This window comes from Pseudorasbora parva, chromosome 13, assembly GCF_024679245.1.
Source record: "Pseudorasbora parva isolate DD20220531a chromosome 13, ASM2467924v1, whole genome shotgun sequence".
NCBI classification, from domain to species: Eukaryota; Metazoa; Chordata; class Actinopteri; order Cypriniformes; family Gobionidae; genus Pseudorasbora; species Pseudorasbora parva.
In genome coordinates, this window is record NC_090184.1 from 41,460,803 (window position 1) to 41,488,723 (window position 27,921).

At 37.2% G+C, this 27,921-nt stretch overlaps 1 protein-coding gene and 1 long non-coding RNA gene across 2 annotated transcripts in view; one reads left to right on the top strand and one right to left on the bottom strand.

Annotated features, from left to right (window-relative positions):
- Positions 1-239: 239 nt before the first annotated feature.
- The window catches only part of LOC137039330 (uncharacterized), a 63,894-nt gene continuing 36,212 nt past the window's right edge, over positions 240-27,921 (bottom strand). The window contains exon 4 of the mRNA XM_067414688.1: positions 240-514. Within this exon, the coding sequence (XP_067270789.1) occupies positions 272-514 (243 nt within the window). The 3' untranslated portion in view covers positions 240-271. The remainder of the gene's footprint in view (positions 515-27,921) is intronic.
- On the top strand, positions 10,786-13,542 carry LOC137038299 (uncharacterized). The gene is made up of 5 exons (XR_010897450.1): positions 10,786-10,866; positions 11,350-11,442; positions 12,048-12,193; positions 12,364-12,485; positions 13,145-13,542. It is a non-coding gene; the product is annotated as an uncharacterized lncRNA (long non-coding RNA).

Sequence of the window (27,921 nt, forward strand, 5' to 3'; positions counted from 1 at the left end):
AAAGGTTGCATTAGCAATTAAAGGGTCTGAATAATTTTGGTTTATTTTGCTATCCTCACTTTTATAAATGAACCATAGTGTCTGAATAATTGTTGGTTTGACTGTATATCTATAAAATTATTTTGCTTCAGTTTGCCTTGTTTTGAGAAAGATTTTAATTTAAAATTGACTGAAAAACAACACAAAATCCAGGTAAATAAATGTTGTTTCAGTTTATTCATTGAATGTCTGCTCCGCTCCTGACATTACTGTGACCCCGAGAGGCTGTTCTTCAAGCCTGCAGTAACACGGGGACGGTGGTCTGTTGATTTTTCCGATCCCATGTGTGTGAAAGCGTGGTGTGGTCTCTCCCATCTGCTGGATGCAGCTCATTAGGATGCCATAGAGATCCCTTCCAAAACAAACCCGGTCTGCGCTCAGAGAATGGGGCTGGTGGTAAACACCAGCGCGACATGACAGCTTCACTCTCACTATCGATAAATCCTCTCGGCTTCACCAGCCTCTGTGCGCACACCTGTAAGAGAGAGACAGAGCGAAAATGCAAGCTGTCCCATGACTCAATGATAGCAGATGACCTGGAACCAGAACAACAGTGAAAGATGATCAATCCAAACATCCACCATTCCACCGGCAGTTCCTTTATTCAGCTTTAGGAATATTCTGTTTCCTTTTTACATTATGTTAGGAGAGGTAATTTAGTGCTTGGGTGTCACTAGTCATGCGGTAAGAGCTACAAAATGAATTTGAATGAGAAAGAGAGTTCACGTTGAGATATTGGACTTTTGATTACAGATTTTGATGTCTTGGCAAATCTAGGCCGGTTTGAGACGCTGAGATCTATCCTGATTCTCTTGAGCAGACACATGTGAGTCACTCCATTTAATCTTATTTATTTAGGATTAAAGATGGGACTTCCTATCTGATTGCAATCCATGAACTGCACTGCAAAAATTCAATTTTAGACTGTATTTTTGTCTTGCTTTCCTCAATAGAAATCAAGACAATATAATAAAAGTGAAGGTAACAGTAGATTAGGGTCCAATTCTTATTATTAATTAACTATTAGCTTATTAATACTTAGTAAGGTAGTTGATGAGTTTGTATATTCGGTAGGATTAATGGATGTAGAACAGGGGTCGGCAAGTATATTTGGCCGCGGGCCAAATTTTTTTTTGAGTTTATTGAAATTAAAAATTTGAGTTGATACAATGAAGGAAATAATAAATAGAATACTCTAATTAATAAATAGAAACTCAAAATATTATTGTGTCTGAACCAGACAAAAATGTGATAAATCATGACAATAGCAAATTGTGGCATGTTTCACAAATTACGTTATCACAAATAAAACACACACAATTACCCAATATGCTTACAAAATATTTATAATAATAATATTATATATATATATATATATATATATATATATATATATATATATATATATATATATATATATATATATATATATACTACATTTTTTATTTTATTTCAATGAACTTAAGATTTTAAGACAACCAGGTAACTTATTTTTCAACTATTTTTTTTAACAGTGCAGTGTCTTTTGTAACTGGTAGTGAACTGTTACTCTGTTAAAAATTGGACAAATGAATAAAGCAGTAGTGACACGTAACCTGGCAAGTGTCTTCATTCACCAAGTTGTAACATAGACCGTCTTGCTAAAACACACATATGTTGGCGATGGATGGATAAAATGGATAAAAATAACAAAAAATAAATAAAAGAGGGCTTAAATAAGCCAATTAATGGCATGTTTGAGTCATTTTCTTAAGGAGGGTGGGGGGGACACTCACTTTCAGTCAATCTCATGTCAATCTTGAGTACCTATAGAGTAGGATTGCATCCTTCATATCTCCGAAAAGTCTTTAGTTTTATTATATTTATAAAATAAAGCTAGGCTGTACCGAGTCTTTCTGAAAAAAACGAGCGCCTGGAGGCGTATCGTGTGGGCGGGGCTAAAGGATGAGGAGCGCGCAGCTACTGCACGAGAGCTTTTGAAAGCTGACATCGTCATGCATGGAAAAGAAAACGTTACCTTAATTAACCATGGCTATCAATCAGATTTAACTAATACAGATATGATCCAGAATAGGATCCGGAGGATGAAATTAATTGAACAGGAGAAGCAACAAAAGCAGGACGTCCGTCTCTGTGGTACGTACTGTATTTAGTGGCCTGTCAACATTTGTGTGTGTTTACTCGTGGTTTATGAGGACATGATTCAGTTTATGGACTATTGTATGTGACTAAACCTTAGCAGTAGCAAGCAAAACGGTTTTGCATGTCAGACTAGTGTATAAAAAAAACAACCAATGGAGTAACGTTAGCGCATTTGAATGAAGAAGCACGTTTTGTGTGAACGTCCCCTAGGTTTATGTTTGGGGTGGTTTTATAATAAACAAACTGACACCTACTGTATATGGGTCAGCTAAACAAATGTATTTAAACACACACCATATATTGATAAATAACTATACATGATCGTGTTGTTTACTAATGTTTACTACTCACACGACGATAGCCAACAACAACAAGCAGTTTTACTCACCGGCTGCTTCTAAAGCACGACCGTGAACCTTTATCGTTGGGACCGCTCCGTCAAACACACACTTCTTTGGTAACATTGTTATTTTGATGAAGTCCTGTGACATCAGTGACCGTAGAGATCCACTTTTGCAACACGACTGAAGCGTGATGTTGTGATGCTTCCCGTCATTTCTGCGTTCAAAAGCAGCGCTGCCTTCCCGGAATGCTATGCAGGCGCGTTAAAGTCGCTTGACGTCACCCATAGGAATAAAGTTGATAAAGTAGTGCAAAGTGTTGCATGGACGAGTGGATCTGCAGCTTGAGAGCAGTGTTTATTTGCTCTCTCGCTCTGGTCACACGCACCCTACCGGGAGAAGAGCCCGTACGGCCCATACAAGGACCTTCCGCTCTATCGACGTCAAGCGGACTCGTACTCGAAAAAAACTCTCCGAAACTTGTGAGAAACCGGAAGGAGTATTTTTGACACAGAAATACTCCATCAAATTTAGTTTTTGAAACGTTCTCTATGTTTAGGATGGGAATCCAAGTCTTTAACAGTGTAAAAAGCTCAGTATGCATGAAACAGCATGACCCCCCCTTTAAATGTGTACATTAGTTAGCTTGTTACACAATGGAGCATAACCTGAGACTTATTCCTTGGCCTCCTCACATACTAAACTGCACTGTTTAATTGTTTGCATGCTGGTGATGCGCGATCATTACATCGCTTCAGCTAGCACTGTCAAAGCGTCTAAAGAGGAAGGTCAACAGCGAAAATAGGGCAATTGCACGTCCATATACCCGGTTTTGTGAATGCAAAGCTGGTGTGTCTAATCTGCAACGAAGTTGTAGCTGTTTGTAAAGAATTTAATATCAGAGGGCACCATGAGACGAAGCATAGCACCACTTTTTGTTGGTTGTCTTGCTTAAAGGTCTTAAACTGTTTGAACCCAGATAAATGCTGCTTGCAGCTTTAATGATCTATTTATTTGTATTATTATATATTTTTTCCCTCTAGTCAGGCTACAAAAGCGAACAGAAAAGAGAAATTACTTTCACCAAAATGTACATTTGTTTTATTAATGAAATGTCGGTCAAAGTCCATAAAACATGCCGAACAAACCAGCTTTTCTCAGCAGAAATGGTTTTTGAGCTGGTTTCCTGACGCTCTTGCTGGCTAACCGGGAAGTTTTGCTGGTTAAGCTAGCTAAGAAGCCCAATGGGGACACGAGCATCCCATAATGATGACCAGAGTCCAAAACATAACATGTTGTCAGCATGGTGGATATGAATTAAACAGGCCTCTGAGAAACTATCCATATTTAAATGAGTTCTCTGACATTAAAACATGAGAACACCACCTGAATTCACAGCCCAACTGAAACCTCTGAGCCCAAAAGGAATATTTCAACATTTATGAGCACATCTTCACTTTCAGGTTTGTACATCTGCTTTTCTGTTGTCAGCTCTCCAGTTTCAGAGAATCAGCATCACACGCTTTAAAGAAAGTGCATTTCTTTGAACAGGATGAAACTCGTGCTTAAAGAGCCCGTGCAATCCTGAGCAAAACGGGATTTGTCCTCCTAAACCCCATGTAATGGAAACGGACCTCCTGCTGTCCGCAGGTGAAACATGGTTAACAGCCGCTCAGTTAAAATCATCATAGTCAAAGCCACCTGCTGTCAGCCACTCTTATGTAATTACAATAGGTTTGAACGCTATTTTTAATCTTTGATTTCATACAGTACGTCTGAAGTTTTTTGCAGAACATTGTTTCATGCTTTTGCTTTTTTTAGAGGTCAAGCTCCTTTTTTATGTGTCTTCCGTTCCTCCTTCTGCTCGACTCCATAAAACTGCTTGCAAGAAAGTTATGAAATTTGACACAGAGATAGACAACCCGTTCTCACTCCCAAGGCGTCAAAATCCGAAGCATGGTCAAGTGCCTTCCGCGTCACAATGAAGACACTAAAGGTGCCCCTAGGCGTCATTTTTCGATGCGCTGGGTCCTGCTTTCATTTCAATGAGAAACCTTTGGCGTCATTCACAGACGCATTTAATTCTTTGCGTTTGTAAAAGCAGACATGATTTTATTAATATATACTACTATATCTACTTTTATATTTTGGAGCAACTAACCCAACTCCTACCCTAAACCTACCCACATCTTAACAATATAAAACAAATAACAGGCAAATAAATGTACAGTCACAAGTTTTTATTGCAAAATCTGACCAAAACAGTATAAAAGTATTAGCTCATGTTGCATTCCAAGTCTTCTGAAGTCATACGATGTCTTCATGTGAAGAACAGAGTTGATCTTGATGTTTTAATCGCTGAAATGATGATCCCACTGCCCCGTGAACGAACTCATTCATAACTCATTCAAATAATTCAAAAGACTCCTGAGCATGACGCAATCGGTCACAAGACACACGAGAGCCAATGACATTGGTCTCTTGACATTGACGCAATTGGTCACAAGACATAGGAGAGCCAATGCAATTTCACAATGAAATCTGACGTAACGGGCGGCAATATTTGAAATTTGATGTGTTCATGATCTTCGGCGGATTGAGATGCCTATCGCTTTTGGGGATTTTTTTCATGCAAATCAATCGTTTGGCCTCAGAAAACATGGATTATTTAACTTTTTTGAATAACTCGTGGATGCAGTCGTATATCCATATCATGTTCACAAAAATGGGTAGGTTTAGGGATGGGGTGGGGTTGGGTTACATGTTAAAACGTGTCTAAATAGCGTAAATAAAATAAATTGAGAATCACACTCCAACATGTCATAATGGCAAAATTATAAACCAATAAATAATTTTTAATAAATAAATCACTAAATTAATTTCACCATGACGATAATATTCCCATACCCAGTGCGTCTGTATGACGCCAAAGGTTTCTTATCGAAATGAATGGAGCACCCAGTGCGTCGAAAAATGACGCCTTTAGCGTCTTCATTGTGACGCAGAAGGCACTTGACCCTGCTTCGGATTTTGACGCCTTGGGAGTGAGAATGCGTTGAGTTAGAAGACAGTCTGAACTGTCACCATAGCAAATTTAGAGTATCAAACTCCATCTAGCGCCAGCAACTGTCCAAAGTTGCACTCACATTAATAACTTTTGAACTGTATAGGGGCTTGACTTCAAATTAAAATCTCAAGACCATTCAATTGTCCCTGAGGTCAGAACACAACACCATGCTATCGGCCGCTCTGTCCGATCTTACGAATAATGCGTTGACGCAGCACAAGCTTCCACTAGACATGTTCTTGTTTCCAATGAATCATTTGATTTACATGCTGTAGTCCTCATGGGGCGTCGTAATAGAATGGCCGAGCTTTCCACGAATCACAGTGACATTTAAGAAATAGGTTTTTGGGTGTTGGGTCGACAACTGCTCAAAGCTACTCAGAAAATAACCAAGCAGCTCAGTCACCCACGGAGGAAGGAATTCATGAGAGGACAATAGCTTTCACTGTTCCACGAAAAAACAAATAGATCTGGATCACCTACTGGGAATTTTGACAACTGCATTTTCAGAATAAGTTCTATAATATGCAAGTTCTTTGTCTGGTTTGCCATTAAAAACAAGTTATCTTGAAGAGCATTGTCTTTTATCTATTTTTATTACATCTAAATTTAAGTTAAAAAAAGTCAAAAGGAATATCAAGTGAACAGCGTCTTCCAATTGCAAGACAAAATATACATTTTCTTCAAAGTCTTAAAGAGAGAGTTTACCCATCATCATTTACTCACTCTCATGTCGTTCCAAACCTGTATGACTTTCAAATTCTTCTGTTCTGTGAAAAACAAAGTGCTTTTGTTTTTATATTGCTCCATAAATGGCTTCTTATAAATATTATTTCGTATTTGTATGCACAGGAGAACTTCTCACGAATTCAATCTCCACCTGATTCACAAAACGTTCCTATGCGCATGAATTTGTTCTTGACCTCGTTCTGACGTTAGTGAATTTGGAGTGCTCTGAATGAGCGGCCGCGTGCCGTGCACGTCCACATTATCTTCCAGCTGCATCTCTGACGGATCCAAGACCATCACGTCTCCCGCACGCGGCCGAAAAAGACAGTATACTGTTATTGTATCCTTTATTCATTCATTCATTCATGAGTTTATTTTGTGCTGATTCACCGATAGTGTGAGGATGTATATGAAGTCATGTAGATGAGTGAATTGAATGTACATAAATGGCATGAAATATTTACATTACCAGCACATAACTCAAAACTGTTTTGAAAAGTGTGAGACTTATGTATTTGTTTTAATGTACGTAGTTTGTATTTGTATTCATGTAAAAACAGCGATGAAGAAGCATCGTGAGTGGATGTTTATTCATTTAATCCTTTAGACGAGTATCACGGTGTTGAACTCCATTATATCGCCGCGATGATAATCATCCTGTCTAAAGTGAACGCAACACCACCGCGTTTTCTGAAGCAGATGCAGAAGTGAAGTCCTGTCTCTTCATCTGCGCAAAACCACCCAGACAGGGAAGATATCACTGTCCGTTTTCTTATTGGGAAACCTTTGGACACGATGTGCTGACAGGCTAGACACAATAACTGATGATGATGATGATAAACTGACATACAAAACTACCAAAAACACACAGACTCCTCCTGAATACCAACCTAGTCTGCACTGAGCCAATGCAGAGCTCAGCAAACAACTCCCTCTTGTGACGTAAAATGACACAGTAAAAGAAAATCCTTTTTACAAACAGTCACTTTATCTACTAAATGTGTGCCCTTATTTTAAACATTTTAAATCCTGCACTTTTCAAATGGTATTTTCATACAAGGTTATATATTCATTTTGAAACATTTTTACCTGCAATATGCCCTTTAAGAACTCCTTCACCGCTACGAGAACAGCCGGGAATCACTATCGCAGTGGCCTTTCGCCACCACGGAGCCATGAAGCACAGTCAGCACCAAACTCAAGCAGGAAGGAGTCGCACCAGCAGTGCGCGTGTGTTAAGTGTGTGTGTCGACTGAACTGGTCCCAGGTGCATCGGGTCATGGCACCAACTCCGATAAGACTCAAAGTCCTTCAGGCGATTTGTCCCAGCCTGTTGCCATATGCATCCTCTACGTTCCTTGGGGTCTGTCCCACATGGTGCCGTCGTGGCATGCAGACTCAGAGGATGTAGAGGACACGCTGGCTTCACTGGTCACGCTGATATTTGTGTTGCCTGCTGTTGGCCTCGCACAACACACACACACATACACACACACACAGTGTCATTGTGTCGGGCCGGTGATGCAGACTGACAGAGCTTCACTATGCATCTGGCATCAAGGTGGGTGAGAGAGAATTCAAAGCACCTTTGACAGTCCACACAGACTGTCCTTCCAGGTTAAATGTAATGTGTTCAGAATACTTCTGTCCTGCTTATGTGACCCCCACATTGAGATTGGACCACTACATACTGCACTACTATGGTCTAGTCTTATAATATACTACGATATACTATTTATAATGACAAACGTTTTAAACATTAGTATGCTACATTGTTGTTGTCATCATGTCATCACCTCATCATGTTGCATGTTTAAAAGGACAGTGAACGGTGAACGGGATTTCACTGAGTACAACATGTTTCTGACCTGGATCAGCATCTTTGCAGACCCTGGAACAACGCTCCAGTCAACCCATCAGATCTGAGAGCTTACAACTAGGATTAGATGTTTCTACTGTACATCATTACTATTCAACTATCAGTTCCCTCTTAGTATGGACTTTAGTATGCAGTGTGACAAGTGTCTGAAACACAAAAAAAAGAAGAAGATAAAAATCAAATATTTTAAAGTTAATGCATATGACACTTTTTTTGTCTTATCATGGTTTTCAATGTGTCACATGATCTATCCCGACGCTGTAATACATCTTTCCATTGTGAACTGTACACTATTTTTTTCTCAATGTAAATAAGGATTATAGGAGTGTGTTTAAAAGACAATACTGTATCGAATTTATACTTAGACATTCCGGGCCCTATTTTAACGATCTGAAACGCAAGTGTCAAAGCGTGAAGCGCAAGTAACCTTGTGTTTTAGTTTACCTTTGTTCTTATCTCTGGTTATTGTTTATTTTATATGTTCTTTTGAGTTGAATATGACGAGTGAAAACTGGGTTTGATGGAAATAGTAAGTTTGACAATAAGGTTTGAGTATGTGTAAATCTGTGGAGGGTATGATGAGTGAGTAAGGGTTTTAACAAGAAGGTTTCTGAGTAAAAATCAGGGAATAGTGATTAAAATGGATGTTATGAACGTGTTTGAGAAAGAAATGAATGAGAGGTGTTCTAATTAAGATGGTACATGTATGTAGGCAGTAAACTGAAGAATGTTTATTTTTATATCAGACCATTATTGTGGATCTGACCATTTTCTTTTATCTTATTTTTTTATTTTTATTTTTTTTAATTTTTTAATTTTTTATTTTTTTTATTATTATTATTATTTTTTTAATTACTATATCTTTGCGACTGTTTTAACTATGCTTGTTTTTAATTCTTTATTCGTCCATATGGTATTCTTTTTTTTCTCATGCATTTGTTACCACTGTTTTAATTAATTTCTATGTAAAGCACTTTGAATTGCCATTGGGTATGAAATGTGCTATACAAATAAACTTGCCTTGCCTTGCCTTGCCTTGTGGGTGGGTCTCGGCGCTGTTGCTATTTTCCCGGCGGGATAAATGGCTCTTGCGCCCGGCGCAAATCTAAAATGGGTTGGTCTAAAGTAGCTTCATTATTCATAGGTGTGGTTTGGGCGTAACGTGAATAAACCAATCAGAGCGTCATCCAACATTCCCTTTAAAAGCAGGTGCGCAAGTTCCATTATGGATTGCTATTATTATGGCGTATTTACCAGGCGCACGTTCTTGTAAGAGCAGCCCTTACGACACAAAAATATATTGCAGGATATTAGAAACTTTCATGCAATACATTAGGCAATATATTCACATATATGGGAATTATTTTTTATATTTTTCAATGTATTGCAAAATATTGAAAGCAGCAATCATTTGTATATTTTGCAATATATTACATGAATATATAATATATTTTATAATACCATCAATATATTATTCCATATATGTACAATATATTAAAATATATTTCAAGTAATATATTGGTGAATATATTTTCCTTTCGTAAGGGAGTGAAAGACGGATAAGTTGTGTTGTATGGGGATGGGAGAAACCCACCCAAAAACCCTGCTATTGGTGAATATAAATATTAAATCCCATATATGTGAATATATTGCCTAATATATTACATGATATGTTCCAATATACTGCAATATATTTTTGTTTCGTTATGGGGCATCTGTGTAGATTTCATGAGAAAAGTGTATGCGCGTTGTGCACGCTATACATTATGGTCAAACTTGCGCCCTTAAAATAGCATAATGAACAACGTGCAGCGCGCCACTGACTTTAGACTAGGTTTTTTCTGGTCAGTGGCGCACTTGTTTAATGGAACAGCAAAATAGCACCAGGGATTGTTTGCGCCGGAACACGCCTCCTTTTTTGCGCTGAACCGCCCAGGGAGCGCAAGTTCATCCACTAGTTTAGCGACGTGCTTCTGTGGCAAAACAGTCTCACCCCTACTCGTCAAATGTTGCCGAACGGTCAAGGGACCCTGACGTGAGCTGTTGACGCACAGGGTACCCCTAAATCGCCATTTTTCGACGTACTGGGTAATCCACTGATTTCAATGAGAAACCTAGGACGTCATAAACAGACGTGTTGGGCATGTGAATGTTATCGTCATGATGGAATATATTGGGTTATAATTTTTCCATTATGACATGTTGGAGTGTGATTCTCAATTTAATCAGCCTGCACAATTGTATTTACATTTATTTACGCTATGATACACGTTTGAAACAGCAGTCAAACCCCACCCCGCCCTAAACCTACCCATTTGCGTATTATATGATATAAAACACAGACTGTAACAGACAACAGGCACACTTTATTGAAAAAGTCCAACTATTCCGAGGCCAAACGATGGAATTGTGTGAAGAAAAGACCCAAAAGCAATCACCGTCTCTATCCGCGCCGCGCGCCGCGCCCCGCGCCCGGCGTCACACTGAAGACGCCACAGGTAGACCCCTCGGCGTCACGCGATGGACGAACTGGGAACCCAATTGCTTTCAGTGGGAAACCTTTGGCGTCAACATTAGACGGCAATTCTATCGGTATGAAATCGCGCTGAAGAAGTCTCACTCAGAACACATCGCGATGTTTGGCATCAGATCACGTGTGCCACATGTTGGTGAGTAGTCATACATATTATGTCCTAATATTTGATATAAAGTATTTTCTGCTTGTCGTTATCGATCATGTTCAGTCACTGCATTGTATCTGTCATCATCTCCACTGAGGCTTTGCATTTCTTTGCTTTCTAAATAAACACACCTTGCTAATAGGGTGATTAAACACTGTCACGTGACGTGCTATAGACCTTTAAACAGTTGTTAATATTTAATAATAATTACTACTGTAGTTCCAACGTGGCATTTGTAGTAGAAGCACAATAATAAAAAAAAAAAAACACTTGCCATGCGTTTACCACAGTATTGGTAGTTTTAATGTGATATTTGTTGTAAATAAACAGTAACCACAACAATTACCATGCTTTAAATGCATTTTAATGTAAAATCCAAATATTGTTATTTAAATAGGATACTTTATAATGCTATATATTATATATTATGACTTTTTTCTCTCTTTCTTTTTTTTTTTTTTACCTGAAAAGACCAAAAGGGCCTCTCGGACTCAGTCAACCCATTCTTGTTTGTGGAGAAGTAACGGAGAAAACCGAAAGCTGCAACAGCAAATATTTGTAATGGTATGTATGAGTTGGTTTGAACCCTTTATCAAACATTTTATTTAGCATTTGTTGTTACTTATTCTTACAAATCCCATAGCTCAATCAGTAAGAACATATTCCCAAAGTCTTAATAATTCACAAGATTTAACAAGTTGTCAAATTCGTATGATTCTCGTACATATAGCTCTGAAAAAAATTAAGAGACCACTTAACATGGATTTCTAAATGTTAAGTGGTCTCTTAATTTTTTTCCAGAGCTGTATTTGTATATGAAGAGTTCAGATGCAAAAGCCTCAAAAAGCCACTTCGGTCACATGACATCAGATATTCGATTATTTTTTCTTAATCAGATCAGTTGCACTGTTTATAACGTCCCGTTTGCATGTAAATAATTTATGTGATCACAAAATCAAGTGAGTTATCTACATTTTCAGAAAAATTCTTATGATATAGCTTGCTATTATATACTTTTAATAATGGGAATCACACATATCTGTGAACTTACTACATAAATGTATTTAACATTTAATTATGCATCGTTTTTTACAGCTAGAAACAGTTATGTATGAACTCACAACTTGCATGCAATGTAATACAATTTCCTCTTTCTTTCTGTCTTGCAGGATTACTTGCAGATTACTTTTATTTATTTATTTTTGTTTAAAAGATCTCTACAATATCAAACTCAACAGCTCTTTTAAGAGTCAACCCTCACAAGAGCTTCTAGTGATTCTCTGCAGCGAATCTTGCCGTAATCAGCCCTTCACAGGTAAAGTTGAATATTATCAGTATATATACTAAAGTATATACAGTTTTTAGTATATATACTCATCAAATGCTCACCTTTTGGTAATTTAACTTTATTGTAACTGTCTTAATTTATATGTTTTAAAAACAATAGTATTTGCACAGAGTAAGTGAGACTTTCTTGTTTTACAGAAGAGAAGAAAGACCAGACCTTATATCGAAGCAAGCTAAGAAAATAAGTCCTTTGTTTAGGGTGAGGAAGGAAGATGGACATCTTGTGCCCGAAGAAGACAGAAAAATTTGCAAGTCCATTGGTATGTCTTGTATTGAAGCAATGCTGTAATATACAACATTTGATGTTGATCTCTCAAAGGACTATTCATTTCAACAGTGATCATTCTTTCTACTCTGATAAAATACGTACCATTATTCATGTCTAAATCTTTTAATAACTCCTAAAAAAAGCAAATGAGGTTCTGTATCTTGGATTGATTTAAAATGGTAAATATTTGTTTTCCCTTTTTGATACAATTATTATTACACTTTTGGCCTTCAGTTCTTAAAAACTGCACCGTCTTTTTGTCTTAGATAAAAGCAGACAAGTGTGGGAAAAAGCATTTAGTTGTTATAAACTCCATGTATTTCTCCATTGTTTTGTAGACCATGGATGGTTCTGGGTAGCTTTAGAAGATAATGAGTTGGGACATATTAGGAATCAAATAGTAAATGTTCTTTGAATTATGTGAAAGATCTGGTTAGTTCTTTCTAAAAGATCTACTGTTTAAAAGGTTGCTGTTGATATGGGTAAATTAGTATTTGTTCAGTACTTGGCTAATATTATGGGCTGCAATATTATACATAATGCTTCAATGTGTATATGCCCATTTTGAGGTGGAGAGTTTACTGAAGAACATAGGTTAACCTGACTGTACATTAAACTTAATCTGAATTTTGTTTGTTGTTTTACTTTTAGACCAGGACTGGAGAACGCCGGATTATACGACTTCTTACTCTGGTTGAGAAAAGGCTACACAACATCAGTGATCACATCATCTGTACATTGATTATACTGTAGGGTACAAGTGGGCGAACTGTTTAGAAGAAGAAGAACAGGAACATGATAGAGGGAAGAGACAGAAACCAGTCTAGTTGTAATAATGAATCATTATTTTCCAACACTATATCAAATCTGTTTTCTGTATCATAGTTGACTGGATGGGATTATGTAGCACTCATTTGTGTGGCTTCAGCAGCTGTGAATGGATTAATATGATGTTAATGTGTTTTTTAAAACCCATTTTTATTTATCTTGAATCTTATTTGACTTTATTCTACTTTATCAACTGTATACTGTATCCTCCAATAAAGTGTTGAGTGATAAAGTATGGTGAGTATTGTGTATGGTGTGTGGTACAGTAAATACACATTCAACAAGTTTATTTAGGTTATCTTATTAATTACCAAGAATATTTTACTTGAGAAGTAAACATTTTTTATCTGGTTATATTATATTTGGTACAATGCTCCAAAAAGTTGTATATACTTGCATGCTGTGACAAGTATGTCAGTTTTCAGTGAAATAAAGGGAAGGATTACACTTCAAGCTTAACTGAAGATGATCCATGTTGATCATTCTGGTACATCTACTACTGCAATATAAAATTAAAGCATGCACATTTTCGATGCCAGGTACGTGAAGAGGGTGTAGATGAAATTGTGACAATGTCTCTTGTTATTTTACTTTATGGTCCTATATTTAATGGTAATAATGAAGTGTAAATAATATAAATAGTTTTTGTTTACTCTGGAAAGTGGATAATGGCAAGTTGTTGCAGGTTAATCCATTATATATATTAGTGTTTATCCATAAAAGAAAATAAAACTTAATAATTATTATTTTACAACATTTCTTTCAAATATTTCTGTATTTCATCAGATGGTCTTACAATATCAAAACCTAATGCAAGCATGACGTTAGAATAGAAAAGACACAATACTCTGATATTTAAATGTGACTCAAAGTTTGTTGTCCGTGATGAGGAGAATAGATCTGTGTATGTTGTACTGCCCTTACATCTCCAGGGACCCAGTAGTTGCCCCTGGAAGAGCAAAAAAAGCATATTTCAAATGGCTTTAACTCAAAGTCTGGTTAGCGTATCACAGAGAAAATTGGCAGGACAACTGTATATGCAATGTTTACTAAATAATGTTGGCCACAGTTTTCAGACATATATGGAAAGCTGCCATAAAGGTTTTTTTAAAAGTGCTCACAGTAAAATATACAATTTCAGCTTGGCCCTCATATATGTCTTAAAGGTTTGCACAATGAACATATTTTAATATCCAGCTGTCCATTAAATATGTAATTTACTTAACATTTATTGTTTCATTATGAAACCTTTTAAACTACATTACCCATATATCTGTCATTGTATCAATGCAATGGGAAACATGGCGCTGTAGTTCTTAGAAGTGTGCAGAAATGCTTAGGGTTAGGGTTGGGTTCTCAGTAAAGGAGTCATTTCTCACAACATAGCGACACTTTATAGTTAGCTTAACGTATTACTGACGTAATAACACCAAAACATACTTTGTAACATAAAAACGCCGTTTTATATGGGTTAAAACAGATAGTCCAATCACAGCGCGTTCTGCGATAAAGTCACAGCCAATGACAACCCAGCTGAACAGAGGCGTCACACTTCCTTGTCCATTTATGGTAAATTATATCACATCTCATCCGGTTCAACTGAAGGGGTAGATTCCTTAAAGATTTAATATTTAGGCTGCTAAATATTTATTTATTCTAATTAAATAATAAAACTCACATTTTAAAACGAAAGTCTTCTTTGTGTGGTTAAACTGATGCATAATAAATATATTTGAAAGAGAATCCTTTTTCTATGCAATGATCTACAAGCATAAACTTCTTTAAGCCATCCTTTATAATCTGAACTCTTGGAATTAAAACAAATATAACAAAAGCACAATGAATGCACACAATTTTGTAAGCATATTCCAATATTTAATGTCAAACAGTTTAAATACAAATGTAGTGCCCATATATATATATATATATATATAGGCAAAAAAATAACATTTTACATTCTAAACTTTAATACTATATATTTGCGATTATTGTTCACTTTTATTGTAACTAAATTAAATGCCAATTAAAATAGTTGATGATTATTGTAAATGTTAACCATTTTTAGTAAGAAAATACTTCTATAAAGTACATTCATGTTACAGTTACATTAACAAGGTAGTGATATAATGATAGGTAGTGAAATAATGATAGAGGTAGTTATGGTAGACATGTACTATAGTGACCATTGTAATAAAAGTTTTAATGAATAATTATTGATTTCAAAAGGTATTAACTCTCACTATCTTCATTTGTTCAAACAAACAACAAATGCAGAAATATACATTGGACTATAGCATCATGAAGTCAATGCATGACTAGAACTAGTGGATGGCAATAGATGTCCTTCACTAAAACTCCTGATGATAAAGGCATAGGCAGACATCAAGAACAGTTTATGAATATTGGTTCTGCATATATCAAAGAGATTATAAGACTCCACAGACTCCACGTGAAGACTTTGAGACACTGTAACTGAGCAAAGGGTGCATTTCACTGGACATGTCCTATGCATGCCCAAACAACAACACCCAAAAACACTTATGAAGTGGACACCACCAGGAGGACGCACGAGACAGGGAAAACCAAGGAAGATATGAGACAGATGTTTCACGAAGACCTCAATGCCGGTGTTCCATGAGAAGATGTGAAAACGTGGCCACAGATCGAATATGTTGGAGGACACATGTTGCCCAATGTGCCCAGGACAGGACATGATGATGATGTTGTCAGTTTATACATAACTATAGGATTTATTTCTGTAAAAAACGATGCATAATTAAATGTTAAATACATTTATGTACAAAGTTCACAGATATGTGTGCATTCCCATTATTAAAAGTATATAATAGCAAGCTATATCATATGAATTTGTTTGAAAATGTAGATAACTCACTTGATTTTGTGATCACATGAATTATTTACATGCAAACGGGACGTTAATAATAAGAAAAAAATAAGTGTTCATATACAAATACAGCTCTGGATATACTATACTATTTAAATAACAATATTTGGATTTTACATTAAAATGCTTTTAAAGCATGGTAATTGTTGTGGCTACTGTTTATTTACAACAAATATCACATTAAAACTACCAATACTGTGGTAAACGCATGGCAAGTGTTTTTTTTTTTTTTAATTGTGCTTCTACTACAAATGCCACGTTGGAACTACAGTAGTAATTATTATTAAATATTAACAACTGTTTAAAGGTCTATAGCACGTCACGTGACAGTGTTTAATCACCCTATTAGCAAGGTGTGTTTATTTAGAAAGCAAAGAAATGCAAAGCCTCAGTGGAGATGATGACAGATACAATGCAGTGACTGAACATGATCGATAACGACAAGCAGAAAATACTTTATATCAAATATTAGGACATAATATGTATGACTACTCACCAACATGTGGCACACGTGATCTGATGCCAAACATCGCGATGTGTTCTGAGTGAGACTTCTTCAGCGCGATTTCATACCGATAGAATTGCCGTCTAATGTTGACGCCAAAGGTTTCCCACTGAAAGCAATTGGGTTCCCAGTTCGTCCATCGCGTGACGCCGAGGGGTCTACCTGTGGCGTCTTCAGTGTGACGCCGGGCGCGGGGCGCGGCGCGCGGCGCGGATAGAGACGGTGATTGCTTTTGGGTCTTTTCTTCACACAATTCCATCGTTTGGCCTCGGAATAGTTGGACTTTTTCAATAAAGTGTGCCTGTTGTCTGTTACAGTCTGTGTTTTATATCATATAATACGCAAATGGGTAGGTTTAGGGCGGGGTGGGGTTTGACTGCTGTTTCAAACGTGTATCATAGCGTAAATAAATGTAAATACAATTGTGCAGGCTGATTAAATTGAGAATCACACTCCAACATGTCATAATGGAAAAATTATAACCCAATATATTCCATCATGACGATAACATTCACATGCCCAACACGTCTGTTTATGACGTCCTAGGTTTCTCATTGAAATCAGTGGATTACCCAGTACGTCGAAAAATGGCGATTTAGGGGTACCCTGTGCGTCAACAGCTCACGTCAGGGTCCCTTGACCGTTCGGCAACATTTGACGAGTAGGGGTGAGACTGTGTTGTCTGTGGAGGGAAAAGCGCGCTTTGCGCAGGTGCAAAATAGGAATGACACATGCGGCGGTGTACAAAGTCAATTGCACTGGGTGCAAGATAGGGCCCTTCATGTTTATTTCAGTGCATTGCTTGTAATTTCTTTGTTATTATTTGTAACATTAAATGTGCATTATGTAGTATTTTTTGTAGTAAAATATCCAAAAACCACTAGGCCGGTGTCATATATTTTGTTCAGTTGAGTACTTACAATATCCCAAATGTTTCCAACTATTTGTAAATTGTGAGAAAATTGCTGTTTTAACCAAGGACCGGGACGTTTCAGCATAGCGGCTGAGGAAGTCGCCTGTCAATTGCGTCATATCTGCGCTACCCTCGGTTTTATTCTGCAGAAGCGCTTTTCTCTTAGCAGTGTGAACATGTCACAGCAGCGCCGAGCGAACGCACAGAGTAACGTCATAACATCATTTTAAACACACTTAAATGTATCTAATATGATAAACAGAGCTGCTTTACCTTATACTCATGACCGGAAAAGCGGAAGTGCGGGCGCCCGGCGACAGTGTCCCGTTCCGTCATAATAAAAGTCCCGGTGCTCGCGAAGCGGGTATTTGTATAACAATCGCTCCAGCAGCCGTGCTCAGCTCCACAACACTCGGTCCTGCTCTGCTTTACACTACAGTAATGTTAATAACCGCATCCATGAACCTGATTTCTGTCCGAGTCCTATTTTCCACTGGCTGTGAGGTGAAGACCACATGTCCCAAGATACTGCGCTCAAACTTGGCGTCATCAAACTACGCCCTGTTTTTGAAAAGGTGCCCTCCAGTGGACGGAAAGTTGCATAGTGCCCCTTTAACTAGAAATTATAATTCCTACATCAATTTTTTTCAGTGCATTTTGTGTTTCAGTTTTAGGAAGCTACAAAAAGATAATCAAATGGTTGGAACACTATATATATATATATATATATATATATATATATATATATATATATATATATATATATATATATATATATATATATATATATATATATATATATATATATGAAAAAATGCTTTAGGATTTATAATTTCTAGTTAATGTCACAAAAATATCACAAAGAGATCTTTTTTTTAAAAAGCCAATAGTGTTTAGTATACTGTAATTAGAATATCATTAAAAAGTTTATTTATTTCACTAATTCCATTCAAAAAGTAAAACGTGTATATTGTATTAATTAATTACACACAGACTGATATATTTCAAATGTTTATTTATTTTAATTTTGATGATTATATCTGAAAACTAAGGAAAATCACAAATTCAGTATCTTAGAAAATTAGAATAGAGACCAATAAAATAAAGGATTTTTAGAAAACTTGGCCAACTGAAAAATATGAACATGAAAAGTATGAGCATGTGCAGCACTCAATACTTAGTTGGGGCTCCTTTTGCCTGAATTACTGCAGTAATGCGGTTTGGCATGGAGTCGATCCGTCTGTGGCTCTGCTCAGGTGTTATGAGAGCCCAGGTTGCTCTGATAGTGGCCTTCAGCTCTTCTGCATTGTTGGGGTCTGGCATATCGCATCTTCCTCTTCACAATACTCCATAGATTTTCTATGGGGTTAAGGTCAGGTGAGTTTGTTGGCCAATTAAGAATAGGGATACCATGGTCCTTAAACCAGGTACTGGTTGCTTTGGCACTGTGTGCAGGTGCCAAGTTCTGTTTAAATCTGCTCTAAAGTTGGTCAGCAGCAGGAAGCATGAAGTGATCTAAAACTTCATGGTATACGACTACGTTGACCTTGGACCTCAGAAAACACAGTGGACCAACAACAGCAGATGACGTGCACCCCAAACCATCACTGACTGTGGAAACTTTACACTGGACCTCAAGCAACACGGATCGTGTGCTTCTCCTCTCTTCCTCCAGACTCTGGGACCCTGATTTTCAAAGGAAATGCAAAATTTACTTTCATCAGAGAACATAACCTTGGACCACTCAGCAGCAGTCCAGTCCTTTTTGTCTTTAAGTCAGATGAGACGCTTCTGACGCTGTCTGTTGTTCAAGAGTGGCTTGACACAATGAATGCGACAGCTGAAGCCCATGTCTTGCATACGTCTGTGCGTAGTGGTTCTTGAAAATTCTCAAAATTTCCCCCACATTTGAATGGTTTTTGTTTCACAATTCTTTCCAGGGTGCGGTTATCCTTATTGCTAGTACACGTTTTTCTTCCACATCTTTTCCTTCCCTTCACCTCTCTAGTAATGTGCTTGGACACAGAGCTCTGTGAACAGCCAGCCTCTTTGCAATGAACATTTTGTGTCTTGGCCTCCGTTGTGCAAGGTGTCAATAGTAGTCTTTTGGACAACTGTCAAGTCAGCAGTCTTCCCCATGATTGTGTAGCCTAACTAGACTGAGAGACCATTAAAGGCCTTTGATGGTGTTTTGAGTTAATTAGCTAATTAGAGTATGGCACCAGGTGTCTTCAATATTTAACCAATTTTTAACCTATATTCAATATTTCAGACAATATTCTAATTGTCTGAGATGCTAAATTTGGGATTTTCCTTATTTGTCAGATATAATAAAAGAAATAAACATTTGAAATATATCAGTCTGTGTGTAATGAATGAATATAATTATGCAAGTTTCACTTCTAGAATGGAATTAGTGAAATACATAAACGTTTTGATGATATTTTAATTATATGACCAGCACATAGGTGTCTGTATTTTTGCTTAAGTATGCTAAATGTCAGGTACTCTTTACAAATCTGTGTATATTGTATTTAAACGTGTTTGTACATGCAAATATTAAAGAGATAACCAATGCAATATTTGACTGGACTTCCAAAAGATATAGCAAATCTTCCATCCTCCCCCAGTCTGCTCTTGCTCTGTTCTGAGTCTTGCTCATGAGGACTGTATGCAGGACTGCATTATTTAGCAAGCCTAAACAATACAAAGTGTTTTCTTTTGGTTCTTGTTTTGTTTCTTCCACTTGACATCCCATGGAAAATGCAGAGACCTTGAGAGCTATAGTGGTTTGTAAGTATGGCGGGAGCTACTGCTGTCTGAATCAGTCTTTGTGAAAGCAAGTGCAAGTACAATACACTCTGTCATCAGCTTTTTCTGCTCAATGTCAAAGGCACTTGTTCAGCCGACTACATTTCCACGAATCGAAATTGATTTTGTGTGTACTGTGCCGTTGCCATGACGGTCACGACAAAAGCAGAGTTTTGATATCCTTTTCTTCTATTTATATATATATAAATAAAAGCACTGCTATGAGCCTCACATACATGACGTCTTTCATATATTGCACATGCTTACACTTGTGCTTGCAGGACATCTGCAAACATTCGATACCCCCACCAGCACCATATTGATTCCTCATTGTTTCCTCTTTTCACGTGAACTCTTGTGCTATCTCCACATCTGCGTGTTTGTGCGCATTGCTGAAATGAAGCCCACCCCGAGTCAGCCACTCTCAATATGCAGTGGTTAGTTTCGAGGCCAATATTACTGTATGACAAATACAAACAGGAATTAATTTTCCCCTGCAGACCACCGCTAGATTCAGTTGCTGATTAGCCATACGCTTGTTCTCGCCTGCTTTTATTACATTAATGACAAGGGAATTAATTTTGTTTTATTGCGTTGATGAAACAAGGAACATTAATTAATCAGGCATTCAGAGGCGGGGGAACACAGCAAGCGTGTTTGGATCCACAGTGAGCACTGGGATTGTTTCCATTTCTAAAAGTAGGGATTGCACATCGAGATTTGGCCTGGAATGACATTCAGGTGAACAGGATGAATTCATCACAGATTTGTGCAAAACTTTTGCCATATTTTCTCAATTGTAAGTGACAGCTTATGGCAATTCGTACATATTTTAGATCTCACTCATATGAACGTTTTTTGCTAAATTGTACGCATTTGACGAGTTGCCAAATTCATATGAATACGTACAAATTATCAACCTTAAACCCCGCCCCTAAACCTACCCATCACTCGGGTTTAAACAAATAGTACAAATTCATACGAATTAGCCACCTAGTAAAATACATATAAATTTGTAGTAAGAAAACATTTTCCATAGCAGTTTTGCGAAATATACCTTTTTCAAATTGCCTGAAAAACCACCTTATACGAGCTTAAAAACCTTATAGGTTATTGCAAATTTTACATGTTTACATTGGCTGTATTTTCAATTTCAATTTTCTAAATTTGAAGGGTAATGGAAGCTTTTTGACTGAGTTCACTTTATAATTAAAATTTCCTGATAATTTACTCACTCCCACGTCATCCTTGATGTTCATGTCTTTCTTTCTTCAAAATAATTTAAGGTTTTTGAGGTAAACATCCCAGGATTTCTTTTTGACTGAAGAGAGACAGACATGAACATCTTGGGTGACATGGGGGTAAGTAAATGATCAGGAAATTTTAATTCCAAAGTGAACTACTGCTTTAAGGCTACATTTAAACTTGCCTTTTTTAATAGCTGTTCACATAGTTGTTTTAAATGTGGCCAATATCAGATAAAGTTAAGTTCCAGCCAATCGCCTTCCATGGAAAAAGTGTTCAAAAATGCCTCTCGCAGTTCAAGATGCCTACGCTACATCTGATGAGCGTAACTGGTAGTGTAAGCATTTTGAACTGCAGAGGCACTTTCAAAAAAAATTCCAGAAATTGAATACAGAATGTCAGATGCACCTAGAATGAATTGAGGGTGAGTAAATCATGGGCTCATTTTCATTTTTGGATGAATTAACACTTTAAGTCTTCCATTGTTAATGGTGGTGGTTAAAGGGGTCAGATATAGCCATTTTTATACAAGTTAATATGATTAGTGTCTAAATGAAAACTTCGTAATATACTTTAATTAAAAATTCTCATTATTATTGTAAGAAAACACTCATTTGGTCAAAAACAGCTCTGTTTTCACCAAGCCATTTCAGGGAATACGGCTTTAAATGATAATGAGCTTTGCTTACCCCGCCCCTCTGTTCTGTGGGCCCGGCATGAGGAGTGCTGCCCTTGACAACAGTGTTAGAGAAAGAATGGCAATGAAAAGAAGTCTCTGACGACGCATCTGTGCAACTCTATCAATTTGAACCGGAGTCGGACCCGGGACAAGATGACAGCGCCAACGAAATTCGACATTTAAGGCTAAACAGGACGTTTCTGAATGGTTGGTTAACGTAATGTCACTTTGATCTGTCTTTATGTACTGGCAGGGTAATTTTAGTGTAGTAAGATACCAATGCTATGTGTTTACTGATGTATACGTTAGTTCATTGATAGATTGTAACAGCTGATGCCAATAAAAATGTCGGTTAGTCAGTGATGCGTAACGTTATCTGTGCATTGTAATAACTGTTACAACACGATTTTGACAGTAACAGACACCGTTGTAAACCATCTACATAATTAAGCTTAATATAGTGTTACCACGTCCAGGTTTACTTTAAAACCAGCGTACAGTTTGTAATAAAACATAACCATAACGCATTGTTCATTATAAACGTGGGATTATGAGTTATATTGAGAACGTCATGCATAGAAAGCATGCCGTAATGTGAAGGGTGCAAGCGTTTCAAACTACACTCACTTCTTCTGGAGGTGCAGCAGGAACACGACAGATCTGAATCCTTTGTTCAGGAGCAGCTTCTTAGCAAAACCTGCTTTATACTGACCCTCGGTTATAAAGTGGTTATACAGGAATCATCTCGTACTTATGATGAAAATTACAGGCCTCTCTCATCTTTTTAAGTGGGAGAACTTATATATATATATATGTCAGGGATGGAAATTAGCACCCGCCACCAGCCAAATGCGGGTGATTTTGAGCTGTGGCGGGTCAACTCGCTTCACCTACCGGCCACTGTGGCGGGTAAATAAAAATAGCATACTGTTTCCCCTCTTTGTAAACTTTGTTCAATTCATGCGAGTGCGGCCGTATGTCCGAAAATGACCAGTCGTTTTCACCGTCATTTCCCAGATATAGTGCCAGAAGGCGCGAATAAGAACTCGCGCACGCTGAGAGAAGATCCGTCACTGCGCATCAACCGAAAGCGCGCACTCGTCTCACAGCGCGCAAATATTGAGTTCTTTTTCAAATCTTGCGCTTAAACGGACAAACTCACACAAAAAGTATGTCAACATGTCCATCTTGATGTGCATCCAAGCAGACATAGTCTGTATATACCTTAAGTGAACTGTATAGAGTCGAGAAAGACGAGCATATCCTTCTATTAGGTCTTAAAGGGGCAGTAGCCTTTACTGCTCTGTTTAATGTCAAACAAAAGAACATCACGCACTGCTCTTGATTGAATAGCTTTCGTAAGTTTAATAAGGATTAATCTTTCATTTAAACAGTAAAATATGCAGTTATTTTACATTTGATTACTTTATTCAATTTCTGTACCCTTTCTGCAGGCCAGTAGGCCAATACATTATTTAATGTACACATAAGTGAGGTCAAGAACAAAACACATTTTAGTTTGAATTTTATTTTATACTGTTGGTTGTTGCAATGTATTAAATAAAAATTTGCATAATTTGTAATTGATTTATTACTTGAAACTTTAATATTAATTAATGGAATTGTAATGCCTTGATTTTTTAGTAAGGTTACAGTCATAGCATTAGCCATAAATGCAATGGATAATTGGCATAATTTCATAATTTCTAGTGTTTCGGTTTCAGCCAATAATTTTTATTTCGGTGCATCCCTACTGACAATGTTCTGCTCGGTATGTCGTCAACACGCTTCAGAAGATGCCAAAACTAGTAGTTTCATTGTTGGTACTAAAAACCTAAAACTGGAAGCCATAAAAGACCACAAATCATCCAAATGCCACATCCAGGTTTAAAAAAAAAAAGAGCGCACAGAGACCTACTCATTTAATAAAATGTATATCAGTTAATGGTTTGTGTGTGTATAAGAGAAAATGTCAGCATTTCATTGAGACTTGAGATTAAATAAACTGCTTAAGTATTGTAGAGCTTGTAGTATTAATTTTTCACGTGCAGTTAGACATTATCGGTTAAAAACAAGAAAGTGGCTGGTAAAAACATTGAGTGGCTGGTAGATTTTGAAATCCACCAGCCACAGTGGCCGGTGGACAAAAAAGTTAATTTCCATCCCTGATATATATATACATTATATAATATTATCATTATATAATATAATAACCGTTTCGGAAATTAATAATTCAATGAAATTGGACTGGATTGGATTTCTTATCCTTACAGATGCAGAGAAAAGTTGGGAATAGGTTGCAAGCAAAATGTCTCTGTAAGAGTCTAGGATAGGCCTTTGTCCAACACTGAGCTGTTGTCTCATCTGTAAGTGACAAAATTCAGATGCTGCGACATGTTGTTTATGTGCTGAGCAGCACGGCAGAGGCAGCAGGGCTTGCCACAAACTTTTGATTTATTAAACAACTCGCCTTGCCATGGCTACAAATTTCCCTGACATTACAACAACAACAAAAAACAGGATACTGTCGCCTGGCACGGCATAGCCATCGAGCGAAAAATTACAACAGGATGTAGCAGTGAGGACAAACACAGAGGTACAGAATCTGAGCTCACTTTTACAGCATTCACTTCTACTGCTAACTGCACTATAGATAAAACTATATAAAGATAAAAAGATGGACACAGTACAAACAGATATAAGTAATGTGCATATGTATAATGCACACAATTGAAATGTTTCTTTTTTTATTTGGAAACAAATGTTTGAACACAGTAAGTACATTGTACTTATTTTTGATGTAAGTACAATACATAGTACTTAAGGCCACTTAATATAAAGTGGGGCCGAAATGAGTCATTAAATCTTCACTTATCACCAAAGCTCGCTCTATGTCGTTGATAATTAAACCGTTACGCTCCTCAGAAGCCTGTCAAAAATGTTTTGTAAGGTACATTGTGTGCACATGCTGCCTACAAACATCAAGTCAGCTTTCAGAAAGTTCCAAGAATTCGGACATACTACTCGGCTCACATACGTTTTTTCATTTGGATGCATTGTTATGTTCTGTGGGACTATAGCAGAAAAGACCTGCAACCTGTTTTTGGTTTGCGAGCCACCATGAGAACAACTGATATAAAGAACACCAAACAGGCTCTGTTTTCAAACATTAATGGGCATATTAAAGCACATTAAAGTGGCCAGCAGCACGAGGAGTTTGCTGACTCGGACATGTCCTGCAGGGATCAGGGTCCGACCGGAGATCAGGGTCGTAAGATTCGCTCCTGTTGTGTTCGCTATTTACTGCAGCTCTGAGCTCCTGTTTCCATTCTCTCGTAAATCTCCGGTAACAGAATGGGTTCATTCCCACGTGTGTGATTAAACACAGAGAGGATCATTTACTGTGTTTTACACACCTGTCACTGCACACGTTTGCTGAACGGGGTTTATTCTCAAGTAATGTGAGAAACTTGGTACATTCTGTTTGTGTTGAATGTGCTGAATGTCCATCATTTACTGTGTACATCTCCCTAGCAGTCGTATTTAGTATATATATATATTTTTATTTATTTTTTTATTTTTTAATTTGCATATATACATTTGCTGTTTTGTGAATTACATCTCCCTAGCAGTCGTATTTAGTGTATATATATTTATTTGCATATTTACATTTGCTGTTTTTTGATTTTTATTAGTTACACTTTTTTTTAAATACAGTATTTATATATTTGTATTTATTTCAATTTTAGTTTTAGTAAATCGATTTAAACTAAATACAAATTAAAAAGTTCCTAAAAATAAAATAATAGTTTCCTAAAATAAAATAATTAGAATTTTATAAATACAGTAAATAATCATTTAAATTATATATGATTATATAATTAAACTTATACAATATATACATGTGTGTGTGTGTGTGTGTGTGTGTGTGTGTGTGTGTGTGTGTGTGTGTGTGTGTGTGTGTGTGTGTGTGTGTGTGTGTGTGTGTGTGTGTGTGTGTGTGTGTGTGTGTGTGTGTGTGTGAGCCTGTTTATGTGGTTTATGAGGACACAAATTTGTATAACTACATGGGTATTAAACTGGTATTACACTATACATGTGGTTTATGAGGACATATCAAATGTCTTCATAATTCAAATGGCCTTAAAAACATACTAAATGAGGTTTTTTTGAGAAAGTAAAAATGCAGAATGTGTCCTGTGATGGGTAGGTTTAGGGCTAGGGCAGTGTAAGGGGATAGAAAATACGGTTTGTACGGTATAAAAACCATTACGCCTATGGAGAGTCCCTGTAAACCACATAGACCAACATGTGTGTGTGTGTGTGTAAGCGTGTGTGTATATATATATATATGAACTGCTCGTTTTAAACCAGTTTACTGACATTTGTTGCGACATCTCAAACATTGCATTGAGAACTTTCATAATAACTTTTGCTAACTCTAAAAATAAATGAATCCACTTGACCTGCAAATTAGTCTTCTAGAAATATATAGAGGTACCACAGAAACTCAAGTTCTAAAGGGGGTTGGCACTTGTTTCTCTGGCGCATAAGGTCTACAAGAGTTCAAATCCAAATATCAGGTTACATTCTTTCTCAAGCGTTCTACTAGTGCATAGTTTGGTACACCAGTGATCGGAAATTCATCTCACTTTCAGGCTTTCCTTCAGACATGAAGTTAATTCAGCAAGAGAGAAGAGGAGCGGGTGCCACCTGTCACAGCACCTGAGGGTCCCCACAGCCCCCACTGGGCCCTCAGGAGCCACACAGAACCCCATCAGATGGAGGCAAAGCGGCGTGAAGTGTTTACGTTTTTGTGCTGATCAGCCCGTTCATGTTTGTGGTGGGATGCTTATCAAGGGCCCTGGCACTTTGCTTTTCCAGCTCACTGCAGCTGAAGACAGGCGAGGAAATATGCACAGAGCGGGAAGAGTTATCGTCAAATGAATGCTGAAGGAGAAAGGGCAGATAGATTGCTGTTGTCACTTCTTTTTCATTTATTTACCCTTGGCCCTTATCAGGCTCGCCATGCAAACACGGGCGTTCAAATACGACGGTGTCACAATTAGAATCAGGAAGGCCTCTTAATGGAAAAAAAAGGAAAGCGGGGCGTTAGGACAGAAAAGACATGCTCCGCTCCTCTAATAGTCGCCCGAGACGGGATTTACTGCTGTTAGATTGTGTTTATGAAAACCATTCGAGAATAGTGTTCTTATTGTGAAATAATCTGAAGCTAATATTTAATGAAATATAGATTAAATGTCATTATCTACTTGGGGGCACTTCTGCATTCTTAATTTAGAATGGATGTCAAGCACAAAAATGACCAATGTGAGCTTCAGAAAACTGCAACAATAAGTAATTAAACCTGCAATATGTAAATGTTTAGAGTACTTACAATATCCCCAATGTTTCCAACTATTTGTAAATCATAAGAAAAAAATTATTTTAACCAAGGAGCCGGGACGTGTGAGGGAGTCGCCTGACAATTGCATTATATCTGCGTTACCCTCGGTTTTATTTTTGAAAATTTCATTATAAC